This window comes from Sabethes cyaneus, chromosome 3 (genome assembly GCF_943734655.1).
Source record: "Sabethes cyaneus chromosome 3, idSabCyanKW18_F2, whole genome shotgun sequence".
Classification (NCBI taxonomy): Eukaryota; Metazoa; Arthropoda; class Insecta; order Diptera; family Culicidae; genus Sabethes; species Sabethes cyaneus.
This window is the reverse complement of record NC_071355.1, coordinates 144649484-144671848: the sequence shown is the minus strand read 5'-3', so window position 1 is coordinate 144671848 and position 22365 is coordinate 144649484. Positions and strand designations below refer to the sequence as shown.

The window sequence follows — 22365 nt, the reverse complement described above, 5'->3', positions numbered from 1 at the left end:
AGACTCGAGTGTCCCGCACGAAATACCTCACTTGATCCAATGAAGTTCAGATCAGTCACGTTAGTTTATCCAGAAAACCGTGTTCGTGCATTATCTACCATAATCGATCTCGATAGACAGTATCGTATGCTGCTTTGAAATCAATAAAGATGTGATGCGTGGACACGCTGACATCCGACGTTTCTGCAAGATCTGTCGGATGATAAAAATCTGGTCCTAAGCTATGCGAGCCTCCGTAAAGCCTGTGCTATCGGTGGCAGTTGGCGTAACAGGATCTGGAAGAGTACCTTGTAGGCGGCGTTCACTAGCGTTACACCACGATAGCTGCAGCAGTCCAGTCAATCACCCTTTTTTGAAGATAGGTCCAAATCACTCCTTCCATCCATTTCTCCGGTAGCTTCTCCTCCTTCCAAACCTTAGAAATATCCCAGTGTAGGAGCTATTGCCAGCGTATCTTAGTCATGTTTATAAAGCTCCTTACCAGTGGCTTTGTCGGTCTTCCCCAACCCGATTCGTCGTTGAAGTTCTTGGAGATCAGGTGGTGGGACATTATTATCTTCCATGGGCACTTCTAGGCCAGGACTCATAAATGGTCGTCTTTTACTATCCCAACACTACGAAACCGACTCCATTTTCTGCCTTTCTACCGCTACTGTAGTAGTTGTACTTGTACTTGTACTAAGAAATGTCTGCAATAAAGTCTACTGCACGGAACTCCCTTTCTCCAAAATTTGGTAATCGAACTTCCTGAATAGCAACGATCTCAACTACGAGTCGAGCTAGCTCTCAAGCAAACAAGCCAGCTCGTGCCAGTCCATGGAGAGTTTGATCATTCCAGGTACCGTCGATTCGGGCGAAATTGATCAGTCGGGTGAAATTGATCACCGCGAACCAACGAGTAAAAAACTCATTATTCTACGTTTATACTGATTCATAAAGCTGTATATGTACCCATTCATATAAAGATTGAGTTACAGATCAAAGTCACTTGGATTTCAGCAAGATTGATGTTGTAAATGGCTTGATTTTTAAAAATTTACTATTTTGATCGAATCGCAATTTTCAACATGCCCGATCAAACTCTTTGCCGTTAACACAAATTTCGTTGCAGCAGGAAGTTTTAATGGAACTAATTCGGTTCTCTAATTATCTGACTGTGCTTTGATAGTTTCAATGAATAAAATAATGCGATAGAAATTGTTTAATTTGACCTTTTACAAAATAAAACGATTGATAACATCATGAACTGAGACAACATAGATTTCTAGTTCGGTATGGCTGCGAAATGGAGCTGCCACCTGCGAAAGTTTGTTCTTTCTGTGAAGCAGAATGAAGATTTATAAAAGAGTGCAAAAGACAGACAATACTTCGCACAAATTTTACAAACGATCCATATGGCAGTTGCATGAGAGTGCAAGAGATCGGTTTGTGCTTACATAGCGAAATGCATCTACACATTCAAAGAGACAGTCACGTTCCCGTATATGAGGAATTAAATTATTTGTTTCATTAGATAAGGTAAGATTGTAAACGTAAATCGTACATTTACACATATATACAGCTATGTTTAAACAAAAAATCGCGATTACGGTGCTAAAATTTGCTTAATATCTTTTTTATCGTTTATATTTATTTAGCAGCCGCATCATCCATGCCAATGTAGAGCTGTCTGTCTGATTTTTATGCTAGTTGCTATACGCGACATTGTTGCCTACATGCAGGATGTCATGTTGCCTATCTCGATTCCGCCAGATTTTATACTGCACGCTAGCTTATTGCTGTCAGAGGATATGGTTTGATACCAATATCGTCTTGATTTCTACGTGATCAATTTCACCCGTTATTTGTGATTTTTCAATTTCACGATTACATTAAGTTTTATCTAAAATAAAACTATTTATATACGATGTACATGATACTGTTATGTATCCAGCACTACAGTACTTATTTTAAAATTCAATCATCTTCTTAAATATGTTTCTATTCAAAGATATTTAAAAAATACTCGAAAAAGTGATCAATTTCACCCGAATTCACGGTACATGAAGCAGTACCAAGTATGGCCATCGATTGTCATCGTTTGATTTAGATCTGTGAGGAGGTGCTAGTAGGGGCTTGTGAAAGCCAGAGCTATATAAAATTAATGAAATATTAGTTAAAAACAATAAAATATTCTCAGTGAGTTTTTGGTGTACAAAAAGTAATTTTTTCGATTAGAAACATTTGAGATAAAATTGCTTCGGAAAACTTCAGTGAATACAGAAAGTGACAGTATCTTACGTGAAAAAAGGTAGACAAAAGGCTTTTGTCATCAAAAATAAATTATAATCAATTTAGTTAAACACTCTTAGAGCCTGAGACACTAATGCAGTTCGAACAAACTGCTTTTACATTTAATTGGCTATATGTTTGACACGTGTTTCCTACAAAATTTCATATGCTAAATATTATGTTTGGGGTCGTTGAAAATGGCATATGCAAAGAACAACCACTTGCTTCTCTACTGAAAGTAGTAGATTTTGTGCACTACTATTTATTTTCAACCAAGCAGCCAAAAAGCCGGTTCCGAATAACCCGAGCTATCAGATACACACTAGACAGTGGAAACAAATTCCTGTGGCAGCCCGGGTGCCACTGCCGTAATGTCCCTAATTCTTCTCTAAGGCGTAAAACTGGAGCAGCTCTTCCACGAGGCAACCCCGACGACTATCACATGTTGCAAAAGCATTAATTTTAATTTTCCTTGTCGTTCTTGCTTTTTTTTCTACTCGACTACAAACTAGGTTACGACTGGGTCGGCTGGCGCAATGATTCACTCGGCTGGGCCGGAAAGCCGGTTGAGATGGTGTTTGAGTTCGACACGGTGCGGAACTTTAGCGCCATGGTGCTGCACACCAACAACATGTTCAGCAAGGACGTACAGGTAAGCTTTTTTTTCGTTCTTAGTCGCCTATATGCATGCATGCCAGGGCAAATGCGTCGAGCAGTACTTGTTCCGCTCCAACTCCTTCCGAAAGGGGAATGTATGCCTGCCTGTATGAAGGAAGACACGGAAAAAGTTCAAAGTATAAACAGCAGTGATTATCGGAGAGATGAGGAAAACACACGGCTTCTATGCAAAGGAGACCATCAACCGTGATTAAAACAGTGAATGAAGTAAATGCCTTTCTCGCGAGAAAAAGTATTTGAAAACTTTAACGCAATAGAAATTGTGATGTAGCCATACGAGCTTATTGATCAGAAATACATGAAGGAAAATGTTTCATATTATTTCGTTCCAATAGAGTAAATGATACACATTATACATTTACCAGATTATCGCGTAATGAGTTATTTTACGTGAGCATTATATGAAATGTGAAAACCCCAACTTTTCATTGAACTGTTACTTTTTTAAATGAAATCCTTTCGTTTAATATGATGTAATTGAGAAAATATACTAGAATATGAACCGAACAGATATCGCATAAAACCGAAACCATAGTTAGCTAACTCCCCTAGGGAGTCTCACTCAATAAACCCAAGAAGTTTTTCTCCTTCCTTCCGTTTTCCATTCCCAACAAATTACACACAGCGTAAAAGCACTCCAAGATATAATAAGACGACATTCTCTATCTGAAACGTTTTTCTTCCTAGTGCTAATTTTCCGCATCGCTGTTACAACCTGATTTCTCCAGTTCCATCGCAGCACCGCAAAGACCACGTAAAAGCAAAAAAAACCTACCTTATCTTTCACGGCCCGCTGCAACGACTTGCACCGACTAATCCTCTACGGTGACGTTCGTTCCGTCACCGCTAAATCATAAGCTTCTTAGATAGCTAAGATACGTTTATGTTTTGTTTCATTTACTTTCTCATAATTAATAAGTTTCTCCATTAAAACGATAATCTCCAATCGATCGGTTGACCTCCTGCCTGGTTGACTTATCTAACATTGCCCTTGACAAAAACTAACTATTCTCAATAGGCGATTCTCAATTACGTTAATATTTTCGAACCATATTGACATTGAAATTTTTGATTCACAAGTTGATTAAATGAGCAAATATTTGCCACTAAAACATAATGAAATTGTTCGGAACAGGTTAACACTCAGGACTTGATTCTCGGCGGACCACTTTATTGGCAACAGTTAATTTCTACCCCGCAGCGCTAACACCATCAGCAACGGTGCTCGGAAAAGTTTAGTTTCACTTCATCACCCTTCTTTCCCCCCAGCAGATCAAACAAGGATCCGTTTCCAGTTCTGCGAACTAATCACTGGAAAGCAAGCAAACCATTTGAGTTTTTATTAGTAATAAATCTTATATTTCACTGCACTCGAGCAAACTCCGGGCATCTTCCGACCGAAATGAAGCACACTGTAATCAAGCTATACTCATCTTTCTCTTTCTCCTCTCTTTCCCCTTCCTTCCCATGGTGCAACCTTCGTGCTAATTCTGTCGCACCCAATTGTAGGTATTCCTCCATGCGAAAGTTTTCTTCAGCATCGGCGGTCAGCACTTCAGCGGTGAACCGGTGCACTTCTCTTACATGCCGGATACGATAATGGAGGGCGCTCGTGATGTCACGATCAAGTTGCATCACCGCATCGGACGGTTCATCCAGATTCACCTCTACTTCGCCATGCGGTGGATTATGCTCAGCGAAATATCGTTCATTTCAAGTAAGTATCCATGCAATATACCGGGATGCTGGCTAACCTTTCAGCTGTGGCTCTGTTTTACTCTGTTGGCGTTGGGTTTTCGATAAATTTTGTAATGTAATGTCAAACGGTAACTGTAGAATCAAACAATTGCTAATATTTCTAAATAAGAAACGTATGAGCACAGACAAACAGACGTAACATTCGCGTTAATTCCATCGTCCAATAAAAAATCACTTGTTTTTCAAAAAAGAATGTTTCGCAACATGATTACACCGCAGCGCTCGAATGTTGCTTCGAGTTGTCAGTATAAAATCGAACAAATGTACAAATGTACAAAACCTATAATATAAATAAAACCCTACAAATATAAGTTACTCTGCAACATGCGTAAAGGAAAGTACTAGTCTGCAAGTAAAATGTGCAGGACGATTTTCTTCTATTTGTCATGTCAGTTCGTCAGTGGTATGAGTATTGTTGCGTGAAAATATGTTCTCAAAAAGTTCAGACAACCAACAAAACGATTGACTAACATTTAAATATGGTGAATGTTATTATGAGCTATTGAGAGTTTGGCAGAATATGCTAAACATACAAACGTCATGTATAATAAACCCGAAGCATAATCGTTGCACAGAGGTCCAAAACCAAAAAAAGACAAAAAGAAGTGATCATTTGAGTTTTGTGTAAGAAATCATGATTGAAGTAACGATTTCTTTAAAAAGATATTCTTAAATCCCATTATAAAGCATTAATACATTCCACAAATAGAGAACCCTTTATAACAAGAAATCGTTCCGCCCGTGTCCCAGTCTTGCTGCCACTTTACCAACGATTCGTCCCTTACTAGCACCAACTCTTATATCCATGTACGAAAATTATCGTAAATATCTCCTATCAAATTCAAAATCGCAACTAAAGCTGGATAAAGTGGGACCAAGATGATTTTCTATCGTATACAACGATAATAACTGACATACATACGATTTTCAGCCCAAAACCGTATAATAGTACGGAGCGACTCGCGCTTAATCGGATATTATCGTATATAAATACTTATATAGTCGTAACGCTCAAAATTATTCGTAATCACGTATATCGCCTCCAAAATAGTACGGATATGCCAATTTTGCGCATCAAATACGATTTATTAGCATGTATATCTGCACGTAATGCTAATTTTTATCTTTTTTATACATATGAAAATGCTAGCTGGGTAGCTTCCAAATTCATCTTCCAAGAGTTTGAAAGCTAGTAAGGGAGAAATCGTTCCGCTTGGATCGTAGTGCCGCAATCCAGACGGAACCTTCATACCACAGTATCGGCGATGGTATGCTAACAAGTAGCCGCTGCTTGCTACTACTAGGCCCGTAACTATTCGGCATAATTCTGATTACCGTTTTGATGGCCTTTGCCACCTTCTCACAAGCGTAGTCGACGTGGCTGTTGAAATTCTGCCGATTGTCTGTGATTCTGTGTTGAAGTAATGACGTGCTCTCCAACGGTGATAACAGCCCGCTGTATTACTCTTCAGCTACTGACCAGCAGAAGCTTCATTTTATGATGGACAATTTGTAGCTTTACTCGAGCCAAGGATGGAGCCTTGCGAAACTCCGCCCCTTACGCCCCTTGGTGGTCTAGTAAATAAGCACCCAGTTCTAGAAGCTCGCTCGATTACCTTTCGAACACCATCTACTATGAACTTCCTTTTTCAGAATCCGAACTGCATGTCCAACAGACCGTGTTCACCTTCCGTGTACCTCATTAGTCTATTCAGGACAAACCTTTCAAGGATTTTTTCGCATGTATCCAGCAGACATATCAGCCTATATGACGCCGGATTCACCGCAGGCTTTCCTGGTTTCGGCAAAAGCACTAGCTTCTGGATTTTCATTGATCCGGGAGGTTACCATCTTCTAAGCATTTTTGCAGCACTGTCCTGAACATGACCGAGAACGCTTGTATTGCAGCCTTCAGGGTTACGTTAGAAACTCCATCCGGACCCGGGTGACCGGGCCACTAGTTTACCATTAGAAACTTGCAAACCATGAACGTTCATTCTCTCTTCTACATTGTACGGTGCTAGTGACCGCATCGTAGGCTCGTGCGTCGGGAAAAGTCCCTCCACAATAGCCTTTAGCCTATTCGGACACATCTCTCTGGCTATCTCAGAACCTTTAACTTCCACCATCACGACACGGTTCGCAACGCCCCAAGGGTTGGTTTCAACTTCTCGGAACTGCTTGTTATATCAGTTGTGTAAGGTCCACTTTATCCTCTGTTTCAATGCTGCCTTCGCCAATTTGAACACTCTAAACACTACGTTCTTCACGGTTCGCTGCATTTCTGCCCGTCTAGATGCGTCTTCCGATTCTGAGACAACTAGCATGAAGGTTGCAAAATGTCTCATTTCACCAATAAACTGGAAACCGGGCGTTTCTCGGCTCCAATGTTCTCGGCGTTGTTCCTCAACTATACACACGAGTTAGGATCAATCTTCCTCTGTTCGTCCGTAGCGCTTCAACGAACAAGTCTTTGTCAAAGACGGTCGTCTTCCACTCGATGCTATATTTATTCACCTGGTGATTTCTGTGGGTGTACCCTTCACAGACCCCTCAATTCATCATGTTCGGCATCAGCGATGGACTGTCGAAGGTGACGCCGATGATAGATTCGCGACTGTCCTTATGAAACGTACTAACGGTACCTTCGTTAAAGAGCACGACTTCCAGCTTAGTTAAGGCTTTCAAAAAACTACCCTCTGGCCTTAGCATGTCAGCTACTCCACTCCACAGGACAAGCGTTGAAGACTCCAATGATGGTTGGCCTACGCCCGATAAGCTTCTCGGTCAGCGCATCCAGCATCTAGTGGAACTGCACTATGATCCACCTAGGGGGCGCGTAACAACTGCACGAATTTCCCGCACGAATATCCCGCTGATTTTGACAATCACGAATCCTTCGTACGAGTTCTAAACCACTTCTTCGATAGGGAACTTGCCCATAACCTGTATTGCAGCCATTGCTGCTCAATCAACTGCACAGCTACCGTTACCGGGTGGTACTCGCTACGGCTCGGTACTGTTATTATAGCGACATCACTTGATTCCGCTATCGACTGCCACAACAGTTGTAGTACTGTATCGCAAGTATTGAGATTGAACTGGACGCTGGACATTGGAAGCCTCCTGTCGTATATTTATTTCCCATTTCTTGCAAAATAATCGTTCTCGCCGCATTACCGGTACGGTTTCTACATATCCGGAACTTTGCAGTTTCGCACCTGGTGCCCGAAGCCCACACACTTTTAGTGCGCACGCTGACCAGCCAACCTTGAGTTTGCCCTGCTACCCTAGTAGCACACTTTTCCATTTCTGGTTGCCGCAACCTATTTATGACTGAAATTAGTCATTAATCGGTTACCACAACTAGTTTGTAACAACTGTACTACTAGGGTAGTTGCTTGGGTGCTGCTACCTGTGAAAGGCGAATCGCTGCCGTCTGTGTTCCGCCATAGGCCTTCCTCAGCCGGATTACTATCGGTTTGTCACCCAATTTGCACTGTCGTGCCTTCAGTGCAGTTCCCAGCTCCTGCTCTGTTGTGTTCTCGTCCAGATCACTGGACTCGATCGTGGTTTCGTGGGAGAGCACTTTCACGTTCACTTCAGTCCTCAACGTGTTGGCAACAAGCTCATTGAAGGCTGCACTCCTAACCGATGGATCCTTTTGCAGCTTGAAAAGCATCTCTCCCTTTTTCGTCAAGCCCCATCTACTCCGGAGCTTCTCGTATTTCTCTAAGGATCGCTGTGTTTCAACAGGATCAACTTTAGAGCGGGTTTCGCACTGAACACTATACTGATCTTCTAGTAGAACAATGTTAATTGAGTAACTAGCACGAGCGCTTAGCCTTTAGTTTTGGACGAATAATAAACTATGTAGGTCTACGCGCTCTGTCTGTTGTGAGCTAACTCACAAGTGGTTATATACAGTTAGAATTTTCGAACTATCGAATTTCTGGTTTTATCATGATCTTAATTTACATATACACTGAAGTCGCTTTTTACGCGGTTTTTTATACGCGGTTTTTTTACGCGACTATTTTTACGCGGTTTTCGGAATTCACGCGGTTTTTTACGCGGTTTTCGGAATTTACGCGGATGTGCTCAAAACGTCTATTTTTTCGCGTAGTGTTGAAATCCACAAAGTTTTTTTAACGCGAAATTTTGGTTTTTTTTACGCGGTTTTTGGAATTTACGCGGTTTTGATTTACGCGGGACGTATCCTGCGCGTAAAAAGCGACTTGAGTGTATTTATGTATGCACACAGAAAATTTCATGCCAATCCGTCAAATATTAACAAAGTTGTATCCTACTGTGGGTAGCCGCCACAGTAAAAGTTTGTCGCCCGGTGACGGCCCGACGCAAGTAAAATGTTCGTTTGTGTCCGACTTCTTCCATGCATATGTAGTGGTGTTTTTTTCTGTAGTATTTAATCATACGATAGGGTGGTTTCTTTTAGCTAGTGTGGTGACTGCCAGTCAATTGACTGTTTTGCAGTCATTCGCTGCTCAAAACGGTAATGAAAGCTTGATCGAAACGAAAATGTTAAGAAAAGTTCAGAACGCATTCGTTCTGTTGTACAATCGGAGGTATGACTACGTGAACTGCTGATTGTATTGTGCAACGAGTTCGTTCCACCACTAAACGGACGGTGTGAATCTAAATGCGCAGTGGTGTCTAAATGCGCAGTGGTGACTGATTTGGTCACAGCTGATTTAACTCTGAATACAAATGGTAGACGCTGAAGGCCTCTGTATTCTATAAATGATTAAGCAACCGACGAATGCGCTATAAGTCAGCTGCTTCACATAATCGTGTCACAAGCAGATTAGGCGCATCTTCAACCTCTCCACAACCCGTCAATATTCTTAATATTTTGTGCTATACTAGCTGAATAAACGATTTGTCATCTTAATAAACAGCCCTCCCACGAAACATTTATGTTCTGATAAAATATTTTAGCAGCCATTAATATTCAGCCATAGCTGAATATGCAGCGAATAAAATTTATGTAAAGAATTCTACAATACTTATTCAGCCGAAATTAGAGAACTTTTGCAACCTATTTCGCTTGAGGCAGAAAAAACACTTGTTAAGCGATTATATCGCCCTTTATATAACCTCCGCGCCTTGTTTCCAGCTTTGCGCAAATTGGTTATTTAAAAACGCGCAAAAGCCTCTATCAAGCTACATTGCAGCTTCGAAAGCAGCTATTAGCAAGCCCGAAGCTTGATAAAATCACCAAATTTAGCTGTTTAAGAGCTGATAAAAGGTTTTTATCTCTAATACTAAACCATAGTTCAGCCACAGGTTGAATAAATTCAGCTATAAAAGCGTTTGATCAGCCTGGAATTGTTACTTGGGTAGCTGCTTTCAAAGCTGCAATAGAGCTTAATAGAGGATTTTACGTGTTTTTACATAACTTATTTCCGCAATGCTGTCAATTCTATTTTTAGAACGAGAAATAGTTTTGCAATACTTTTTCAGTCGCTTATTCTACGTCTCATCAACCTTTATGCAGCCAAAAAATAATCTACTTTTAAATTTCAAAAATGGAACGCGTCATATTTATTTTGCTTTGGCGTCATAAGCTATATTTTAAATTTTGAATAACTTGAATTCGTATATGCAAGCTAATTAAAAATGCATGTCGTCATCTTTCGGGAATTGAACCGCCATCTTCTGAAATTAAAAACTTTCCAATTAAATTCTACTATTTATATTTATTCGTGACAGATACGTATTTCGCCTATGACATGCAGGCTTCACCAGTGTCTGTTTTTGAAAAATCTTGTACACTGGATCGCCTTAAACCAACTCGTAAACAGCAAGAGCAATTGCTGTTTACGAGTTGGTTTAAGGCGATCCAAGCTGCATAAAGTAAGCACTCAAATGGTGTTTGACCAAGCGATGTTTAAGCTACTTTAAGTTTTTCCAAACCAGCTTTCCTCCAAAGCTGATAAACAAACTTAGAAGCGGATTTTTCTGCTAAATAATCCGCTTCTAAACAGCCATAAACGTAGAACCGTTTTACGGTTGCTTAAAGGTGTTAAAGTTGCTTTATAAACCAGTAGACGCTTTCATTAGGCTCACAGCTTTCAAACCACTTTTAAGCTGCTTAAGGGTGTTAAAGTGGTTTACAAACTAATACCAAGCTTTCATTCGGTTTACAGCAAACATACTGTCAGATCATAGAGTTTCGCGATTAGACTGGCAGCAAAAATATATGTCAGTTATCGACATTATCGACTGCTTCAAGTGTAAAGATATTTTCACTGTCTGTTCTGCAGATGCAGATGGGGCGGATCATACGATGAGTGCTTATGGATCAGAAGATGGCGGTTCAATTCCCGAAAGATGACGACATGCAATTTTAATTAGCTTGCATATACGAATTCAAGTTATTCAAAATTTAAAACATAGCATACGACGCCATAGCAAAATAAATATGACGCGTTCTGTTCTTTTTTAAATTTAAAAATAGATTATTTTTTGGCTGCATAACGGTTGATAAGATGTTGATTAGGCGACTGAAAAAGTATTGCAAAACTATTTCCCGTTCTAGAATTGACAGCATTGCGCAAATTGGTTATTTAGAAACACGCAAAATCCTCTATTAAGCTCCATTGCAGCTTTGAAAGCAGCTACCCAAGTAGCAATTCCAGGCTGATCAAACGTTTTTTAGCTGAATTTATTCAACCTGTGGCTGAACTATGGTTTAGTATTAGAAATAAAAACCTTTTTTTAGCTCTTAAACATCTAAGTCAAGCTTCGGGCTTGCTAATAGCTGCTTTGAAGCTGTAATGTAGCTTAATAGAGGCTTTTGTGCGTTGAAGCCCTGAATCAGGATTACTCTTTCTACCATTTTGCAACCGCATCCATCAAGCATGCAGACCTATACACTAAGGGATCACTGGGACTTTTTCCCAGTTACGGCAGCAGCGCCTATTTCTGGCGCTTTCAGGTATCGGGAAAACTACCTTCGTTAATGGATTTCTGTAACGGGGTCTTTTACAAATCCGGTTTCTCCAGGATTGCTTCTGTTTCTTCATGGTCTTGGCTAGCTCGTTGGTAATTCGAGGTTCTTCTTCGTTATCCTCTTCTTCTTCATTTGGCACAATGACTTTTTGGCATAATTTATCCAAATTTTATTGTTTAGTGCTTGCTAACAAGAGCAACACATGTATAAAGCAAGCTATAAACAACAAAATCGGACTAAATTATCAATTATGCCAAATAACCGTTATGCCAAATGACAATTATGCCAAGTGGAATATTACCAAATGGTGTTATTTTCTATGGTGGAGTTAATGGACGTCGACATCTTATACTTTTGTTCCATATTCATAACATTGTTGTCGGTCACTTCGGTCGATGTGAGGCTAGATATTCATTGAACAACGAAAAATATTATCCTTTCCATTGAAAGGTGTTAAAATTTCTTACCTTTACTTTCAAAGATTGTTCATTATCCCAACAATCATCATTCTTCATTATGTACCGATCGATTTAAATTCTACGGAACGAAATGTCTTCACGGCAGCTCTGGTAGCAGCACAAATGCAAGCAGGCATCCGGTTCTTATCCAAACAACTGCGGGCTAAATCGATTCGCTACTCCACGAACGCGAACTTGATCTCTCCAGCCGAGCCGGGAGCCAGGAGTCTCTGAAGCTCGCTTGGCAAGCAACAGCGACAAACTGGATGCTTGCCATTGTTTATCTTGCCATTAGTGTCTCGCACGAAAATCCTTCCCTGGCACCTTCTGCTCTTCCTTCCCGTTCGAGTCGAGTCGAGTCGTGGCTAAATGCGCTTCACTGAAGTGGGTGTCTCTTCATTACCACTCTTGGCTCCGCTTGAGTATCTATTTTTTATCGATATACAGAACAGATGCGGTAGGTACTATCGAAAGTTGCATTTTTATTTCCTATCGTCGTCACTCGATTTTATACCGACATCAAAACTGCTGGTACACGCCGACGAACTTTGGCCCCCGGGCTCCCACCGTTTTGTGATTATTTTCTTGCTCCAGTCGGTTACACCCCCATAGCGGAGGTCGTCGTCGTCGTCGTCGTAGTTATTCTTTCGGCCACAATCGCATTCTGCATAATGGGAACCGTTTAGTTCCTCCAGCCGTTTGGCTCGTCTGTTGTCGTCGTTGTCCTCGTCGTCGACGTCGTCATCGTTCTCAGCGTACAAAAGGGGCACAGACATTGCCAACTACCACCACCATGGTGCACCAGTGGCGGTTTCATTGCAGTCATTTGCAATTCCATAAGCTACTTATATGCTGCTCTGCCAATAGTACGTAACGAGAAGTAAGTCGTCATTACTTTGTGGGTGTAATTTTCTTATTAAAATATATTTTGATCCGGTATCAGTCGCGATATCCATTGGACCGGACTGTTGCTGTTGCTGCTGATGAGGGAAAACTTCTGTTATTTAATATGCGACCGATACCCTTGGTGCACCTTTAACTATGAAATCCTAAAGAAAGCATTGAGACAATGATTTTATATTGCAATGAACAACGTTCCGTCTGAATCACAACGAAATCATTCAAGCCATTCTACATTTACTATCCAATTTTACACCCGTAGAATTGGATTTCCAGGGAAAAATACAAGCTGAGAACCCCTCTTGGTTAGGAAACTCATTAAATTTAATAAATCAGTTTACGCTCCTTAAATGCGAAGCATCGTACGACTTGAAACGCAGGAAATCCTGTCCCTTCCTTGCCCCACCGCACCGGGAAGCACCCGTACACGAACCGTAAATCATCCGCCAGGAAACTGTGTTGTCTATTTACAAACATGCTAAATGTGCTGCCGGCAAATAAATTAAACATTGTAAAATATATGGCAAACTGTCACATCAGAGGCAGCATTCTTTTTCCGACTCGGTACTCCGTTCGGTAAATTGGCACATGTGTTCCCGCATTTCGGTTAACTGTGCGGGGCAATTAATACTTGTGCTAACCCGTAAATGGCAACAAGAACCGTACATACTAGCTGCTAGGATACGATGATGAGTTTTGTTTTCCGTAAGCAACCAGGTTACGACTGCATAGTGGGATTTAAAAAAAAACTTAATCATTGACACCAGTTTCTCCCTGTTAATTAAATGCACGAAAATGGCCAATTTTGAAATTAATTTAGGACATAAAACTCCCACGGTGCCAAGCACAAGTAGAGTTGAAAAATTATTCATAATGAAAAATAAACATTCTCAACGCTCGCTGGCTGGCTGGTTGGTGCGAGCAAGTAAACAACCAAGTTGGAAAGAACCACACACACAGCAGCAGCCGGAGCATTTCCCGACCCGGTCCGACGGTATGATGAAGTGTTGACTGCTTCGATGGCTCGGATAATTAACGGACCACCGCACAGTCGAGCGTCAGGGAACGCGTTTTCGCACTTCCACCGTAAACCGGCAGTAATGGCAGTGAGTTATGGACCACAAAACAGTTCACTTTCCCGTGGCCATAACTCGAAGAAGGAAATTATAAACATGTTTGTGCACTTTTCCGCTTTCCATGGTACAATTAGCAATGGCCAGCATCCGAACAGAAAAATGGTGGAGAAAGTGACGCATGAAGACATTCGCCACTTTTCTTCACCAACTCCTGAATACTGAGTACTGAGTACCAATAAACTGTATATTTTTATCCGTTTTCTTTCGTTTCTCCCCAACAACAGATACCGTAATTGGCAATTTCTCCGACGAGGAAGTGAGCGGAAATTCAATTTCACAGGAAAATTCTATCGAATATCCACTGCAGCGAGACGAAGTACAAACGACCAGCAAGGGTGAACGGAATCATGTAACGCAAAGTAAGTATGCAGTGTTTGTTTACCGACTGAAATGTTTCCGAAAGTTTCTTTTCGTTCAAATTTGTATTATTAACTGTGCGTAAAAATTGTTTTCTAATTACTTGGCTTATAATTTCTTGAAGAAAAAAATACGAACAAGGCTTTCCTTACATCTTCACATTTAGTTGAAGCAGAGAAATCAAAATTTTATTTCATTGTTGATTGTAACACTTTTAATTCTCACAAATGAAACTGATTATACATAACTCCAGTTACCAGCTTCACAATCTAACACATCTTCACAATCTAAGTAGAACGTCGTCAACAACGTTTTATAATATTTTTTTATAACGAAAGTTTTACCAAGCGACGAAGGAACTTCTCCAGGGCGAAATAAGACTATAAGACTATACTATAAGACTAAGACGGAAAAATATAACCGGATTCGAACCCAACTTTTCTCACCCGAGCTCTGTGATTCGCAGATATTGTGTAACCTTTGAACCACAGCGGACTGGTGAAAACGAATCTATAACCTTTAAGCATGCGACCTTATTTTAGACTCCACCATCACTGGGGGAATTGGGCATTTTAGGCACAGCTGTTGTGTTGACTTACGAATTAGGTCAGGCATTTGAATAATTTTCTAAAACGATAGACTTTCCAAGAGACGAAAAAAATTGTAGACGAAAGCAATGAAACAAAAGTGTTGTTAGTGTTTCCAGGGCAAGACAAGATGTAAAGGAGAAAGGGCGGAAAATTAGATTAGGGAGGATCATTGAATCAACACTGTGAAAGTCGCGGGCCCGGAAACCGTACACTTAGATGCTGATGAAGCCTCATTGTCTCATCATAGATGATGCGTTTCACGTCAAGACTGATTTCCGACAGCTTCCGGGGCCACTGGTCTTCACTGCCCAGCACAAGTTTGGAAGTAAGGAAACAGAAACTTTCAAAGTTTGCCAAGAAATATATGATTTGACAAGCGATCTGCGCATATGGCGAGCGAAGTGCGCCGTTAGTGACTACCGGGACTGTAATTGGGCAGATCTACCTCAAGGAATGTCTACAGGAGCGTTTGCTTCCTCTGTTGAAGCAACACGAGGAGCCTACGATCTTCTGGTCGGATCTAGCTTCGTGCCACTATTCAAAGGATGTCTTGGAGTGATATGAAGTCAACGGGGTCACTTTCGTATCAAAGAACATGAACACCAACAACGCACCGCAACTAAGACGCATCAAAAAATACGGGGCTATTCTGAAGCAGGCGCTACGGAAGCATCTCAAGGAGGTCAAATCTGAGAAATATATGACGAAGAAGTGAGTTTCCGTAGTTCTACGTTAAAAACATTCATTTCCCATAGAGAACAACTATTGACGGCGATAAACATGAAGCGGCTGCCGAGCTCATATATTTGGGATCTCTTGTCACCGGCAACAACGACACGAATAAGGAGATTCAACAATGCATGCCTGCTGGAAATAAAGCCTTCAGTGCGAGTCGTATAATATACACAATTAAAACGGTAATTTTTGTTCACGGAAAATATACTTGCATTTGCCGTATTCCTCACCGGTTCTGCAGGCCAACCACGTCGCGAGAATTCTGGACTTCAGTTCAGTGAAATCTGTTCTGAATCCGAAGGCCTCCAGAATTAGCGAGGCCCACAGTGCTGGGATCGATAGCTCGACCAGATAAAAATTGACTTGCGAGTGTGGAGACGCTTAACGAACTAATGACGTGTAGCCCAAAACCGATAGGTGATAGAGACGACTTTGTTTACGACACGAACCATTCCACTCTATGCTGCTGAAGTAGAAGAATAACAGCAGATTATTATGAAGTACATCCTTGTCGGACGAAGCGAATCCAAAACCTGCCTGTGGACACTAGGGAACCAAAGATTCATGCAACGCTCATTCAAAACAACTATTCCTAGCGCAAGTATGACACGCACAACTTCTAAGAAAAAGTGAACCAAACACGTAAACGCTACACACTCAATGACAAAGTTGCAGAAGGAATCGGAACACAACCCATGGAAGATAGTAATGTCACAGAAACTGATCTCCTGGAAGTCAAACGAGAAATGGGACAGCTAAAGACCAAGAGTAACGAGCAGAGCTTTATAAACAAGGCCGAGAAATGCTGACAACGGTTCTACCCTGGATTATTGTAAAGATTTGAGAGAAAGAGACGAGTAATGGATGGAATGTTTTTGTTTTTTTTTTTTTTTTTTTTTTTTTTTCATTGTACCAAAAGGGTAATTCACGAATGCTGCATCTACCACTGCATAACGCTAGTACAAACCGCCTACCAGATACTCTTCCAGGTCCTGTTACGCCGGCTGTCACCGAGAGCACAGGGTTTCCTAGGGAACATTCATGGGGGCTTGCGCAGCTACGTACCAAATTTTTAACATCCGACAGTTCTTGACAGAAATGTCTTGCTCACGCATCACATCTTATGAGTCTTGGTTTTCACACTCAACCCAGCTTGCTCAATTCATTTTATGTCAGGGTCGGCAACCGACCTTCGGAGGACTCATACAACCCGAAACTTACCCGAAACGAAGCGGAACTACCAGAAAGCGTCATAGAACGGAAAGGAATGGAATACTTCTGGCTTTCTTTAAAATATAAAGGAAAAAGATTTTACATGCATGCAAGCTTTTATTACCGACTCATCGATGCAGCGCTGATTGTCACATGTTGGGGCCCATTGATGAACGACGAACGGACGGAGAGGAGACGTACCTGGATGACACGTCGAGACTACCGACAGGGAGTTAACTTTTTTCCAATCCGAGCGGGACAACGACTTCTTAACAACTGTCCTGAGCAGGGCTTGAAAAGAGATCGCAAGTTGAATGTGACTGCCGTGAATGCGTACACTTTCCGCATTCAACCTCCGCTTTTTGAACGATCATTTGACTGTTTTTTGAATCCAGTCAATCTGCCGCTTGCGCTGCTGCCGTCCTACAATTCATGCGGCCTCTCTGCAAAAGCAAACAGTCGGACTCCCGTTTTGCCTCGCTTTGCGCGTTCATATGAAGAATCTGAACTGCAAACTGACTGGAAGCAAAAGATGACGTATTTTTTCGTTTCTCTTTTTGTCTCCAAATCCGCTGCTCAATGTAATAGTTTGTCACCCGGATGTCGGTCCGACGCAAGGAAAATGTTCGTTAGTATTGGACGGAGTCCGACCGACTTCTTCCATGCACGTGTAGTGGTTTTTTTTTGTAGAAGGTTGAATATACGATAGCGCGGTTGCTTTTCGTTAACGGAGTGACTGCCAGTCATTTGACTGTTTTGCAGTCATTCGCTGCTCCAAACGGTAAAGGCAACTTGATTGAAACGAAAATGTCAAAAAGGCATAGAACGCATTCGTTCTACTGCGTTCAATCGGCTTTTGACTGAGCATACTGCCAGTTGTGTTATGCATACCGTTCGTATTCCACCACTAAACGGACGGTGTGAACTTGAATGTACGTTGATGTGACAGCGGTAGAAAAAAAAGTATTGGTCGAAGCCCTGGTCCTGAGCCGATCCCTCCTCACTACGATCAGCCCGAACAAACTCCCCTCTTTTCCTCTTGTCTCCGTTGTCCCTGTCTTCCTCTCCCTCCGTTATCACCACCGGATGCCACTTTTTCGTTCAATCGAGGGTGGTATAATTTTGGCTGTATGATCGGGTGGTTGTGGGATTATTTTTTTAATACGGACTTTTTGCCGTCTATTTTGTTGCGATTTTTCCGTTACAGGGTGTTTTAACTGGATGTTACCATTTAATTAGTGAGGCTGTCCCTGACTTAGGTGATTTCTTACGGAGCCTTTAGAGCATCCATGCTAAACCCCACCACCAGGTCTGGATGTTCCGGGATGGACGCCGAAGGTCTCTTTTAGCGTCCTAGGTCGTCAATCAGACAGTGTCTTCTCACTTCACTAACATTGACATCGATCATTTTTCCGCAAAATTTTCGTAGCCTAATTATCGGTTGGGGGATTTTAGAAGGGTTAGTATATACTTATTCTATGCTGAACAAAAATACAAAAAAAATCTTTGAACCAAACAAACTAAAGACAATTGACAAGAGCCAGTTTAACGAACAAAAGTAATCTACGAATTTTTCTTACAAACTACACTTAATAGCTAAACTTACAAACTGCAAAAAAGCAAAACTTTGACGCCATGGCATTGGTACCAGTTCATTTAAAAATAACCGGTAACAATCTTTATTGCCTTCAAAATAGTAGGTAAGTATATACGACACAGTCTGTCCAGATCAGTTATGATACAGATACCCGATACAGATAATACACGAATACAGTTTTCCAGATAAACTGACGTAACTGAGGTACACTGGTCTATCTTCAGGTTGAGGTACACTGGATCGAGTGATGTGATTAGTGCGCATCTCGGAGACACTCTCTAGCCTTTTCGAGATGCGGCGAGGGTTGAGACAAGCAGACGGTATATCCCGCATGCTATTCAACATCGTACTTGAGGGAGCGATTTCACGAGTGGGCATCGAAACGAGAGGCATGATTTTCACCAAGGGTATCCAAATCCAAGGCTTCGCAGATGACTTTGATATCACTTCTAGGAACTTTGAGAGGGTGGAGGTAATATGCACCAGACTAAAAGCGTTTCATTTAGCTACGAGTATTGGGCTAAAGATAAATTCGTCGAAGACCAAATACATGAAAGGAAGATACTCAAATGAGACAAATGTGCGCGCCCCACGTTACCGTCCGTGGCGAGCGCACATTTGTCTGATTTGAGCCTCTTCCTCCGATGACGGCGACGAACTAGAAGTGGTAGATGAGTTCGTATATTTGGGATCGCTGGCGACCGTGGACAACAGCGCTAGTAAGGGGATCCAGCGAAAAAAGTTACGATCAAGAAGCATATGCCGCCGTACAAACCCGACAATGTGTAAAACCTCCTTTATTAGTTTTTTATAGACGTGAAACTGTGACGCTGCTTACAGAAAACATAAGCGCTCTTGTCATGTTCAAGCGGAAGGTACTGTGGACGATATTCGACGGAGTACAAACTGAAAGCGAAGAGAGGCGGAGATGTATGAATCACGAGCTTCAGCACTGCTTGAAGAGATTTCCATCCTATATTTGGTAAAAGTCGATAGGCTACAATGGGCCGGATACGTCATGAAGATACCGGGCAACAGTGCGCCGAAAAGGGTTCTCTTCAACAATACCACCGGCACCAGATACAGAGGGGAATAGCGTGCAACGCCCAAAACCGCGTTACATGGAAGCGACGGCTTGAAACTGCATGATCCACCTCGGCTCTATGCAGCTGACAGCAACAACAATAGGCTGTATGAATAAAACAGTTGAGTAATTCTCGCTGAAATGGGGCCACTGTTGACACGAGGTCTTCAAATATAGGTCGGATTCGATTAGCCAGGTGAAAAAAAAAATCTTTTTTTTATAATGTTAAACACGTTTTAAAGGTAAATACATTTCAAAAACCCTATTTCCAAAAAAAATTTCACCCGGATAATCGAGTCCGATCTGTATTGGAACTTTTGCGCTTAATTGGTTGAAAATGATTAAAAAATAAGAATTACACTTTTGCTACTTCAAAATAGTGGACCCCTCGTTCGCCAAGGGACCTAACAGTTTCAAAAAAAGTTGAATTTTGAGCAAACCTTCAGATCTACATCATGTGATATTTCATAAATTTGTCATGAAATAATTAACAAACTGCCCGGTTCTGTAAAGAAAAAGAACAGGGCTTTCAAATGGAACATGGAACTAGGAATTGGACCTCGGAGTACACAAAATGATTGGTTTGATGGGGAATGCCAACAAGCGGTGGAGGAGAAAAAAAATGCTTGGAAAAATTATCTAAGAATTGCCACTAGAAAGAACCTGGCCAAATACCGACGAGCTAGGAATCAGTTGACCACGATCCTGAGGAGAAAAAAGCGCCAAAAGGACGGCAGAGATCGTGAAGAATTAGAGCAACTATTCCGAGAAGGGCTGTCATTCGCTCACACTATGCGCCCAATGTTCCAATATTATGCCTTGTCGCACAGAGCGATTCGGCAACACACCTCTACAGCTAATATGCACACAGCGTACGAGCGAAAGCAGAGTGGGAGCGAACGACAGCACTCGGTGAAAATCGCCCAGTGAGTGACAAACAGCACTTGGTGCTGCCCTTTGCCACACTCCGTGCGGAATTGCGCAAAAAAATTGTTTTGTATTTACAAATTTTCTGCCCTTTTAAAAGTGAAAATACACGCTGCACTGAACAACTAATATGGTCTATGTTAAGTTAGTACGGATCAGGCACCGCAACAGTAAAAATGTTTTTTTCAATCACACCACTTCAACTGACCCAGCGCAGGGTGTACAATCCAGCCGCGCAGAGTGCGGCTCTTGGTGTGGTAAAGCACGCAGCAAATTTATCACTCTGCGTTTGTGACTGCCTCTTGTTGGTGCGCGTAAAGCACGAAAGAGCGTGTTTAGCAAAAGAGACACTAAAGGGAATTTGTGGGCGAACACACACCGCATGGCGAGTGTTGTGTTGTTTAAGAATGTGTGTCTTTTGGTCTGCGCTGCGGTTTATGCCACCTCTGATTCCGAGCTAATGACACGCGCAAGTTTTATGAGAAGGTGAACCAAACTCGGAAGGGCTACACACCGAAACCTGACATGTGTAGGGACGAGGGAGGGACTCTAATCACAAACGAGCGCGAGGTGGTCGACAGGTGGAAGCAGTTCTTCGATGAACACCTCAATGACGAAGTTGCAGAAGGAGGCGGAACGGACATTAACCTAGGAGCGCCCATGGAAGATAGTAATGCCCTAGCACCTGATCTCCAAGAAGTCAAACGAGAAATCGAGCTGCTGAAGACCAATAAAGCCGCTGGGAAGGACCGCCTACCGGCAGAGCTTTATAAACATGGCGGAGAAACGCTAGCAAAGGCTCTACATTGGGTTATTTCGAGGATTTGGGAGGTGGAAAAGCTACCGGAGGAATGGATGGAAGGAGTGGTTTGTCCTATCTACAAAAAGGATGATCGGCTAGACTGCTGCAACTATCGTGGTATTACGCTGGTAAACGCCGCCTACAAGGTACTCTTCCAGATCCTGTTACGCCGGCTGTCACCGATAGCACAAGGTTTCGTAGGGAATTATCAGGCGGGTTTCATGGGGGCTCGCGCAACTACGGACCAAATTTTTACTATCCGACAGATCTTGCAGAAATGTCGGGAGTACAACGTGCCCACGCATCACATCTTTATTGATTTCAAAGTAGCATTCGATACAGTCGATCGAGACAAGCTATGGCAGATAATGCACGAATACGGTTTTCCGGACACACTGACGCGACTGATCAGAGCTACACTGGATCGAGTGATGTGTTTCGTACGCATCTCTGGGACACTCTCGAGTCCCTTCGAGACGCGACGAGGGTTGAGACAAGGTGACGGCCTATCCTGCATGCTGTTCAACATCACTCTTGAGGGGGTGATCCGACGGGCGGGCATCGAAACGAGAGGCACGATTTTTACCAAGAGTAGCCAACTTCTAGGCTTTGCAGATGACTTCGATATCATTGCCAGGAACTTTGCGACGGCGGAGGTAATCTACGCCAGACTGAAAGCGGAGTCTAGGAGAATTGGGCCAAAAATAAATGCGTCGAAGACCAAATACATGAAAGGAAGAGGCTCAAAGGAAACAAACGCGCGCCTCCCACGAACGCTAACCGTTGACGGCGACGAACTAGAAATGGTAGCGGAGTTCGTGTATTTGGGATCGCTGGTGACCGCGGACGACAACACTAGTAAGGAGATCCAGTGGCGCATCCAA

At 42.1% G+C, this 22365-nt stretch overlaps 1 protein-coding gene across 1 annotated transcript in view; it reads left to right on the top strand.

The window, feature by feature from the left end:
• The window catches only part of LOC128744517 (discoidin domain-containing receptor tyrosine kinase B), a 672699-nt gene that overhangs the window by 542960 nt on the left and 107374 nt on the right, over positions 1 to 22365 (top strand). Inside the window, exons 7-9 of the mRNA XM_053841578.1 lie at positions 2784 to 2923; positions 4459 to 4666; positions 14402 to 14536. Coding sequence (XP_053697553.1) covers positions 2784 to 2923; positions 4459 to 4666; positions 14402 to 14536 — 483 coding nt within the window. The remainder of the gene's footprint in view (positions 1 to 2783; positions 2924 to 4458; positions 4667 to 14401; positions 14537 to 22365) is intronic.